Here is an 11,173-nt window from a genome sequence, read left to right as displayed (position 1 = left end):
ACGTTGTTGCTGTCCCCGGAAAGCACTTAAATTGTGTAACATGTTTTGTATATGTAGTTCAATGCCTTCACTCTACTTTTAACACCTTATTTTTGTCCCTCTTACAGGTGAATTCAGTACTTTTTAAACAACATGTAATGATTTGGAATCCGACACTATTTGCTAAGGTCAAAGGCTAAAAGTACAATATAGGCTGCTGTGGATTGTTAACTAGTTCTCAGGGCTCATCTAACTGGTCTTTGTCCATAATCACTTCATTATAACTGGTCTGTAAATGGTTTCTCTCTATAATCATATAAGTGTAATTGATTTAGAATTGTTTTTTCTTTCTATGATCATGTCATATCTGGTCTATAACTGGTCTCTATCTGTAATTATATCATTGTTAATGAATCTGTAACTGGTCTCTCTCTATGTCATTGTAATTGGTCAGCGATTGGTCTCTCTGTATAATTATACCATTATAACTGGTCTGTAATTGGTCTCTAATTGATCACATTATTGTAAGTGGTCTACAATTAATATCTCACTATAAATCATGTCCTTGTAGCTGGTCTGTAATGTTTTCCTCTGTATGATCATGTCATTATATCTAGTCTGTATCTGGTCTCCCTCTAAAATTATATATCATTGCAACTGAACTGTAATTGCTTTATAACCATATCATTGTAACTGCCCTTATAGAAAGACCATATGAATTTTAAAGAAACAATAAGCAATGGTAACTCCAGTCCTGGAGGGCCGGTGTCCAATACTGTTTGGTGATTAACCTGCTCAAACACACCTGATTACACATCTGTTAATTACAAGGTTTAGTGGGTGTGCTTGAGCAGGGAAACCTCCAAACTGTGCTGTACACCACCCCTCAGGACTGGATATGTGCATTCTTGATACAGACTCATTTGTTAAAGCTGCTAAGGCTATGCTAGTCACTTTCCCATAGATTATTCAATGCAGTATTAAAAAAATGTAACAAAAACAAAAGGAATAAAACTAAGAGACCAGCGTCGGCAAAGAACCAGGATAAACAATGGTGTCATGGAAACCCCCATGAAGGATAAAGAACGTCAGAGTGATGCCAAAGCTGTGTGTTTTCAGCTGAACAGGTGAGGAAACTGCACCATCAAACTTACAAAATCTCACCTGTGGAAACACGACTTAGTTTTCCGACCCAAACGACATTCAGTCCTATACGTTTATGTTTCTCCATTCAAATGTCATTTAAATCTCCAGAAACAGAGAAGTAAAGTTATACCTGGCTGTTTGCAGCTCCGTTAGGGCGACAACTGTTTATCTCTCGGCTGTTAACATTAGCAAAAGTTATCTAAAGGCTAGCATTGTTCACGTCTGTGTTCATTAGCTGATGTGACCTTACCCTCCAATGATGACAAAGAGGTTCTTCTTCTCTTTATGCAGCACCATGGGATCCTTTACCCACCCTGACGTGAAGAGCCATTGGGCTTCTGTGCGTTTAAATGCTTTGCGAGACTCTCCAGAACAGCGGGTGGGGTTGTGTATGAGGTAACGTTTCTTCTCTTCCAAAGTAAGGTGCGCAATTTTAGCCATCTTTCACCTCTAGTTACGGTTGTGCGGAGCAGCGAAGCCACAAATTCGGTCCCAAATATGGAGGCCACAACAGAAAAATCATGTGACTGAAACTCTAGGATAGCGGTATTTTGGCGCTAGCATACATGCTACATTCCTTCTAGAATATGTAGCGAATACTTTAATCAATATAAAAACAGATGTCATCTACTTTAGCACTTAGTATTGCTATAATAGCGCTTGGTCTTCATTAAGAAGAGTAATGAACTGGCTGAGCTGAGTTGCTGTCAGTCTGACACTTTCTCAGTAATGTCAGCTTAAACTGCAAGTGAAAGCAAAGATAGAGAATGATCTACATTTAAAGTCAGAAAAAGCTTCAAATAGATTTCAAACACTCCTATTACCTGAGTTTCTAAGCTAAGTTGCCCATAATGTTTTATCTATTATCATTTTATTCATTAAACAGAAAACAACAAGAACATCTCCTAATCATCATAATGTTTTAATAGTTGACACTGATCAATAAACACATTGATGACCAGCACCTTTATAGCCAGTTACAGCACAGTCCTCCTTTCCTCCAAAATCATTGGGCTCCCCCTTCAACCAGAAACTGAAAGAACAATAATAAATGTTTTCACCATTTCACATCTAGACCTTCACAGAATGGTAAAGATGAATGATAAGCAGTGTTCAGTTAACTGGTATCTTACGCAGTGGTCAAAGCTGAGTTGTCCACCCATTTCCAGACCTCCCCTGTGTCACTGTCTGTCAGACCAATCCAAGCTTCAGTGCTGCCAAATTCTTTACTGATGAACTCCTGTGAATGTTGTAGCAAAGAATAATGAACAATGGTTCACTCTCTCTCTCTCTCTCTCTCTCTTTCTTTCTCTCTCTCACCTGTTCTTCTCTGCTGTTTATGATCAGCAGGTCTGCTCCTCTCTCTCTGCAGAACTGTCTGCTCTCACTCCAGCTCTTCTTCTCAGTAGAGATGTAGTAAAGACTGGAGTTGAAGTATCTCCAGCCTTGTTCTTGTGCAGAGTATAAACATAAAGACAGACAGAGTGTTTACCATTCAAATGATGAGGGAGGCAGGGCTAGCTTAGCTCCCAAAATATAGAGTTGTGAACTCCAACAAAAACAACAAAACCTGGTGGTTAATTGGCAACAGGTCAGTAACATGATTGGCTATAAAAAAGCATCCCAGAGAGGCTGAGTTTTCAAAAGTAAAGATGAGGAGGGGCTCACCACTCTGAAAGACTGTACAGGAAAGTAGTGCAACCATTAAAAAAATACATTCTCAACATAAAGTTTCTTAACATAAAATAGCAGAAATGTTTGCTTTTCATCATCTACAGTACAAGTGTCATTAAAAGATTCAGAGAATCTGGAGAAATCTCTGTATGTATCTCTGTAAGATTCTGTAGTGGAAATCACTGCATGGGCTCAGAAACACTTGACAGAAACCACTGTCTGTGAAAACAGTTCGTCGCTGTGTCCGCAAATGCAAGTTACCACTCTAAAACGCAAAGAAGAAACCACATATAAACAGGATCCAGGAATGCTGCCACCTTTTCTGGGCCTGAGCTCATTTAAAATGGACTGAGAGGAAGTGGAAAAGTGTCCTGTGGTCCAATGAATCAAAATTGGAAAAAAAATTTGGAAATGATGGACACTGTGTCCTCAGGAATAAAGACCACTCAGCTTGTTATCAGTGCACAGTTCAAAAGCCAGTATTCCTGATGGTCTGGGAGGGCATTAGTGCACATGGCAGGGGTGACTGGCACATCTGTGAAGGCATCACTAATGCTGAACAATATATACTTGTTTTGGCAACATGTGCTGCCATCCAGTCGACGTCTTTTTCAGGAAAGTCCTTGATTATTTCAGCAGGACAATGTCAAACCACATTCTGCATGTGTTACAACAGCATGGCTCCATATTAAAAGAGTCTGGGTGCTACACCGGCCTGTCTGCAATCCAGACCTGTCACCTCTGAAAACTTTTGGCACATTATGAAATGGAAAATACAACAAAGGAGACCCCAAAGTGTTGAGCTGCTGAAATCAAATATCAAGCAACAACAGGAAAAAAAATCACTTTCAAAACTACAGCAATTGGTCTCTTCAGTTCCCGAACAATTAGAGTGTTGTTAAAAGAAGAGGTGATGAAACACAGTGGTAAACATGCCCCCGTCCCAACTTTTTTGGAACATGTTGTTGGCATCAAATTCAAAATGGGCATATATTTTTCAAAAAACAATAAAAATTCTCAGTTTCAACATTTGATATGTTGTCTTTGTAGTATTTTCCTGTAAAAATATGGTTTACATGATCTACACCTCATTGCATTATATTTTCATTTACATTCTGTACAGCGTCCCTTTTTTGGAAATGGGATTGTAGATCAAATCAAACTCTCAAATGGCAGCACCGGGAATGGATAACTTCCACATGTGCAGAGTTCGCTGGAAGCAGTCCTGGGTCCTGAAAGAAGCTCTTGTGTGAAAACGCCCCTCTACATATACCTCATCTGTGTTTGACTTGCTTTGTTTACTGTTTTTCTAAATGGATCTGCTTTGTGACTATGAGTGTTGGATTTGCCCCAATAAAGCTACTCTGCATTTGCAGCTCACCTATCAACCCCAATGGTTAGAGTCTTGAAGAGACCCCCAAAAGCCAGAGTAGAATTCAAATAATGGATAATTTACTAATTTGTTCATGATCATTGTTTGAGCTCATCAGACTTCTGTTCTCCTGGTTTGGTTCTTGTTATATTTTTAGACGCACCTCATTGAACTGGCTTGTAACCAGACGTGGACAGAAATAAAGTTACTGCCATTTTGTGGTATTTTGAAACGCATAACTGAGTTTTATGAGGAGAGTGAAATTTTACTTAATATGAATTTTATGGTTTTATTCCAATTGCAATGATACACAAATCCCAGATGAATATAAACATAATTTAACAAACATTTTTAGTGATAAATATTTTCCTTGATCACATGACTAGCTCACCTTAAATACTGACTGTATGTGTTTCCTGACTTACAACAGAATGTATTTTGTTCTTAGTGACTTCACGAACAGTTGCTTGTATGTGTTTATACAGACTGTCTATGGTCTTTAGTATATGCACGAACACCTACTTGACAGTACTTGACAGAATGTCTGTTGTGCTGACATAATCCTTAGCACATGTACCAACAGCTGCAGGGGAAATACACAGTATAAAAGCCTGTATGCTAGAACAGTTTCAGGCTTGGCTACTGCAGACTGATGGACACCACACTCTCGAATAAAGTCTGCCTCACTCCTCTGTTCTTGGCCACAAAAAGATGTAGAACAGTAGGCCTTAACTTCTGTCTTCACACTACTTCTGCATTTTTGTTTGTGAATAAAGAAGTGCATAAAAACAATTTGCATCAAAGATTTTCATGTATAGTCAAGCCTAAATAAACAAGGGTGGTGTGATACTGAGCTTTTACGCCATTTGTAGATATTCTAAAATTGTGATCTTTAAGGTTCAGATATTCACTTACCCAGTTTCAAAAACATTTGGAGTTCATCTCTTTCCTTCCGTAACTGGTTTCTCTCTTGATTCAGGTTGGTGTTTTTGGTCTGTAACGGGTCTCTCTCTACAGTCAGGCTAGTGTAACTGGTCTGTAACTGATTTCTCTCTATAGTTAGGTTGGTGTAGCTTGTCTGTAACTGGTCTCTCTTTCAGCCAAACTGGTGTAACTGATCTTTAACTGGTCTTTCTCTTTAGTCAGATTGGTGTTTTTGGTCTCTAAATGTTTTTTTCTATAGTCAGGTTGGTGTTACTGGTCTGTAACCGGTCTCTCTCTATAGTCAAGTTGGTGTAGCTGGTCTGTAACTGGTCTCTCTTTTCAGTCAAACTGGTGTAACTGGTCTCTCTTTTCAGTCAAACTGGTGTAACTGGTCTCTCTCTTTAGTCAGATTGGTGTTTTTGGTCTGTAAATGGTTTCTTTCTATAGTCAGGTTGGTGTTACTGGTCTGTAACTGGTCTCTCTCTATAGTCAGGTTGATGTAACTGGTCTGTAACTGGTCGCTCTCTTTAGTCAGAACTGGTCTGTAACGGTCTCTCTCTATAGTCAGGTTGATGTAACTGGTCTGTAACCGGTCTCTCTCTATAGTCAGGTTGGTGTTACTGGTCTGTAACCTGGTCTCTCTCTATAGTCAGTTGGTGTAGCTGGTCTGTAACTGGTCTCTCTTTTCAGTCAAACTGGTGTAACTGGTCTGTAACTGGTCTCTCTCTTTAGTCAGATTGGTGTTTTTGGTCTGTAACTGGTCTCTCTCTATAGTCAGATTGGTGTTACTGGTCTGTAACTGGTCTCTCTCTATAGTCAGATTGGTGTAACTGGTCTGTAACCGGTCTCTCTCTATAGTCAGGTTGGTGTTACTGGTCTGTAACCGGTCTCTCTCTATAGGCAAGTTGGTGTAGCTGGTCTGTAAACTGGTCTCTCTTTCAGTCAAACTGGTGTAACTGGTCTGTAACTGGTCTCTCTCTATAGTCAAGTTGGTGTAGCTGGTCTGTAACTGGTCTCTCTTTTCAGTCAAACTGGTGTAACTGGTCTGTAACTGGTCTCTCTCTTTAGTCAGATTGGTGTTTTTGGTCTGTAACTGGTCTCTCTCTATAGTCAGATTGGTGTTTTTGGTCTGTAAATGATTTCTTTCTATAGTAAGGTTGGTGTTACTGGTCTGTAACTGGTCTCTCTCTGTAGTCAGGTTGATGTAACTGGTCTGTAACCGGTCTCTCTCTATAGTCAAGTTGGTGTAGCTGGTCTGTAACTGGTCTCTCTCTTTAGTCAGATTGGTGTTTTTGGTCTGTAACTGGTCTCTCTCTACAGTCAGGCTAGTGTAACTGGTCTGTAACTGATTTCTCTCTATAGTTAGGTTGGTGTAGCTTGTCTGTAACTGGTCTCTCTTTCAGCCAAACTGGTGTAACTGATCTTTAACTGGTCTTTCTCTTTAGTCAGATTGGTGTTTTTGGTCTCTAAATGTTTTTTTCTATAGTCAGGTTGGTGTTACTGGTCTGTAACCGGTCTCTCTCTATAGTCAAGTTGGTGTAGCTGGTCTGTAACTGGTCTCTCTTTTCAGTCAAACTGGTGTAACTGGTCTCTCTTTTCAGTCAAACTGGTGTAACTGGTCTCTCTCTTTAGTCAGATTGGTGTTTTTGGTCTGTAAATGGTTTCTTTCTATAGTCGGGTTGTTGTTACTGGTCGTAACCGGTCTATCTCTATAGTCAGGTTGATGTAACTGGTCTGTAACTGGTCGCTCTCTTTAGTCAGATTGGTGTTTTTGGTCTGTAAATGGTTTCTTTCTATAGTCAGGTTGGTGTTACTGGTCTGTAACCGGTCTCTCTCTATAGTCAGGTTGATGTAACTGGTCTGTAACCGGTCTCTCTCTATAGTCAGGTTGGTGTTACTGGTCTGTAACTGGTCTCTCTCTATAGTCAAGTTGGTGTAGCTGGTCTGTAACTGGTCTCTCTTTTCAGTCAAACTGGTGTAACTGGTCTGTAACTGGTCTCTCTCTTTAGTCAGATTGGTGTTTTTGGTCTGTAACTGGTCTCTCTCTATAGTCAGATTGGTGTTACTGGTCTGTAACTGGTCTCTCTCTATAGTCAGATTGGTGTAACTGGTCTGTAACTGGTCTCTCTCTATAGTCAGGTTGGTGTTACTGGTCTGTAACCGGTCTCTCTCTATAGTCAAGTTGGTGTAGCTGGTCTGTAACTGGTCTCTCTTTTCAGTCAAACTGGTGTAACTGGTCTGTAACTGGTCTCTCTCTATAGTCAAGTTGGTGTAGCTGGTCTGTAACTGGTCTCTCTTTTCAGTCAAACTGGTGTAATTGGTCTGTAACTGGTCTCTCTCTATAGTCAGATTGGTGTTTTTGGTCTGTAACTGGTCTCTCTCTATAGTCAGATTGGTGTTACTGGTCTGTAACTGGTCTCTCTCTATAGTCAGATTGGTGTTTTTGGTCTGTAAATGATTTCTTTCTATAGTAAGGTTGGTGTTACTGGTCTGTAACTGGTCTCTCTCTGTAGTCAGGTTGATGTAACTGGTCTGTAACCGGTCTCTCTCTATAGTCAAGTTGGTGTAGCTGGTCTGTAACTGGTCTTTCTCTTTAGTCAGATTGGTGTTTTTGGTCTGTAACTGGTCTCTCTCTATAGTCAGGTTGGTGTTACTGGTCTGTAACCGGTCTCTCTCTATAGTCAGGTTGGTGTTACTGGTCTGTAACCGGTCTCTCTCTATAGTCACGTTGATGTAACTGGTCTGTAACCGGTCTCTCTCTATAGTCAAGTTGGTGTAGCTGGTCTGTAACTGGTCTCTCTCTTTAGTCAGATTGGTGTTTTTGGTCTGTAACTGGTCTCTCTCTATAGTCAGGTTGGTGTAACTTGTCTTTAACTGGTCTCTCTCTATAGTCAGGTTGGTGTAACTCGTCTGTAGCTGGTCTCTCTCTGTAGTCAAGTTGATGAACTTGACCCACAGCACTGTGATGGCTGCCAGCAGGAGAACACACAGCAGCCCCAGACACACTGCAGCCAGTCTGCTGCATCTGCTCTCTGCAGTGTCTCCACCTAGTGGGAAATCAACACAAAAGCATGTGTGCTTTAGTTTATTAAAAGTATTTACACTTGAACTGTTTCAGCATTTCAAGTAGACTCAGACCACTGAAAACAGCTAAACAAACACCAGACCAGTACTAGCCTAGCATAAACCAGATTAGACCAACAGTTGGAAAATGAATAGCAAAAACCCTGTAAAGCTCAACTCAGCATTTGGAGATCTTCACAAGCACAGCAGCCAGAACAACCTGAAAAAAACATTGTGTGTTATTTTAGCCAAACACTACAAACTATTTATGCTGTTTGTGTCTTAGTTAACCAGTAATTTCAAGTAGGTTTTTGAAACGTTAAAGATTTTTAGTTTTGTATTTTTGGTTTCTCCCTATTAAAAGAGATAGGAGCCTGGTCTTGTATGACTGAAATAAATGCCAAACCCATCAGACAGCACTGCCTTGAAAATGATGTTTCTGTGATGGACATCACCACATGAGCTCGGAAATACTTTGACCTTGGTAAAATATAAAGTAGTGTTTTTTGTACTATTTTCTAATTAATACAGGTCAAATCTACTAATCACTGCTTTCGGCTTTTATTTGAGGTTGTTTTTTTTATAACTCACTGATTAGGCTGCTACTCGTATTTACAGTCAGTGACGTACAGTGGTGTGAAAAAGTGTTTGCCCCCTTCCTGATTTCTTATTCTTTTGCATGTTTGTCACACTTATATATTTCAGAACACCAAACAAATTTAAATATTAGACAAAAATAACACAAGTAAACACAAAATGCAGTTTATAAATGAAGGTCTTTATTATTAAGGGAAATTAAGGGGAAAAGAAATTCAAACCTACAGGGCCCTGTGTAAAAATGTGATTGCGCCCCCCTCCCGTTAAAACATAAATTAACTGTGGTTTGTCACATCTTTGGAAAGCGAGTTCAATTTCCCTAGCCACACCCAGGCCTGATTACTGCCACACCTGTTCTCAATCAAGAAATCACTTAAATAGGACCTGCCTGACAAAGTGAAGTAGACCAAAAGATCCTCAAAAGCTAGACATCATGCTGCGATCCAAAGAAATTAAGGAACAAATGAGAAACAAAGTATTTGAGATCTATCCGTCTGGAAAAGGTTATAAAGCCATTTCTAAAGCTTTGTGACTCCAGCGAACCACAGTGAGAGCCATTATCCACAAATGGCGAAAACATGGAACAGTGGTGAACCTTCCCAGGAGTGGCCGGCCGACCAAAATTACCCCAAGAGCGCAGCGATGACTCATCCAAGAGGTCACATGACTCCACCATAAGAAAGAGACTGGGCAAAAATGGCCTGCATGGCAGAGTTCCAAGACGAAAACCACTGCTGAGCAAAAAGAACATAAAGGCTCGTCTCAGTTTTGCCAGAAAACATTTTGATGATCCCCAAGACTTTTGGGAGAATACTCTGTGGACTGACGAGACAAAAGTTGAACTTTCTGGAAGCTGTATGTCCCATTACATCTGGCGTAGAAGTAACACAGCATTTCAGAAAAGGACCATCATACCAACAGTAAAATATGGTGGTGGTAGTGTGGTGGTCTGGGGCTGTTTTGCTGCTTCAGGACCTGGAAGACTTGCTGTGGTAAATGGAACCATGAATTCTGCTGTCTACCAAAAAATCCTGAAGGAGAATGTCCGGCCATCTGTTCGTGACCTCAAGCTAAAGTGCACTTGGGTCCTGCAGCAGGACAATAATCAAAAACACACCAGCAGGTCCACCTCTGAATGGCTTAAGAAAAACAAAATTAAGACTTTGGAGTGGCCTAGTCAAAGTCCTGACCTGAATCCGATTGAGATGCTGTGGCATGACCTTAAAAAGGCGGTTCATGCTCGGAAACCCTCCAATGTGGCTGAATTACAACAATTCTGCAAAGATGAGTGGCCAAAATTCCTCCACAGCGCTGTAAAAGACTCATTGCCAGTTATCGCAAACGCTTGATTGCAGTTGTTGCTGTTAAGGGTGGCCCAACCAGTTATTAGATTTAGGGGGCAATCACTTTTTCACACAGGGCCCTGTAGGTTTGGATTTCTTTTTCCCTTAATAATAAAGATCTTCATTTATAAACTGCATTTTGTGTTTACTTGTGTTATCTTTGTCTAATATTTAAATTTGTTTGGTGATCTGAAACATTTAAGTGTGACAAACATACAAAAGAATAAGAAATCAGGAAGGGGCAAACACTTTTTCACACCACTGTATCTATGACTTACTGAAGACCTAGTGTGAAGTTTTTTTCCTCACAAAATTGGTCCCATCTATTGAAATTCAAAACGTGATTGGTTGATTCTTCTGTCACTTTGTAGTTATACGAATAGTCAATGTAACATGACAGGACTTCTAGAGCTGAAGAAAAGTCCCAACCAATATTGCCTTTGGTATATCTACATAGACACCACAGGAAAAAAACCTGATTAGCCAGTTTTCTGTTAGGTGTTTCAAGAATACGCTTGTGTTTCCATCCAAAACTTAAAAATGAAATAAGAGGGTTACTGTAATACGAATACTTTGAAAGGCCTAGAAGGCCCTGATCCTGGTCCTGGAAACCTATAACCCTGTAGATATCAGATCCAGCACACCTCTAATGTTCAGATACCCCTGAAGGCCTTCATGACATGAACAGTGAACAGGTCTGTTAGATTAGGCTTGGAGCTGAACTCTGCCGAGTGGTAAATCTCCAGGATGAAGATTGAGCACCTCTGCCCTAAGAATTCCCCTCTGCAGAAATGCATACTTAAAGAGTGTGGGTGCTAGACTGGCCTGCTGATGCACACATGCACACTCACAGTGTTCACGAGTGCTCTTTTGACAGCACAGATGTGACTAGTAACTCACACTGACTGGAGGTAACAGTAGCATCACTAGCTCAGTGCACATTTTGTGAATATTCAATGGGGTCATAAGTGATCAATGATCTCACCAGTGCCTTCTCGAGTTTTACCAGTGTACCTAACAGTTGATGTTACATCAGCTGACTTCATTACGCAGCAAAAAATTGCAAAACTTTCCA

General features: G+C 40.3%; 1 protein-coding gene across 1 annotated transcript; it reads right to left on the bottom strand.

Moving 5' to 3' along the window:
- Positions 1 to 2,064: 2,064 nt before the first annotated feature.
- LOC118816802 (C-type lectin domain family 4 member F-like) lies at positions 2,065 to 2,589 on the bottom strand (the record flags this gene model as incomplete). Its single annotated transcript, XM_036583397.1, has 3 exons — positions 2,065 to 2,158; positions 2,259 to 2,365; positions 2,446 to 2,589. Coding segments are annotated over 3 exons (345 nt in total), but the record flags the coding sequence as incomplete, so codon positions are not given.
- Between the last annotated feature and the right edge of the window lie 8,584 nt (positions 2,590 to 11,173).

Source organism: Colossoma macropomum, unplaced genomic scaffold (genome assembly GCF_904425465.1).
Source record: "Colossoma macropomum unplaced genomic scaffold, Colossoma_macropomum, whole genome shotgun sequence".
Classification (NCBI taxonomy): Eukaryota; Metazoa; Chordata; class Actinopteri; order Characiformes; family Serrasalmidae; genus Colossoma; species Colossoma macropomum.
The sequence above is the reverse complement of the archived record's forward strand: the minus strand, read 5'-3'. Positions and strand labels throughout refer to the sequence as shown.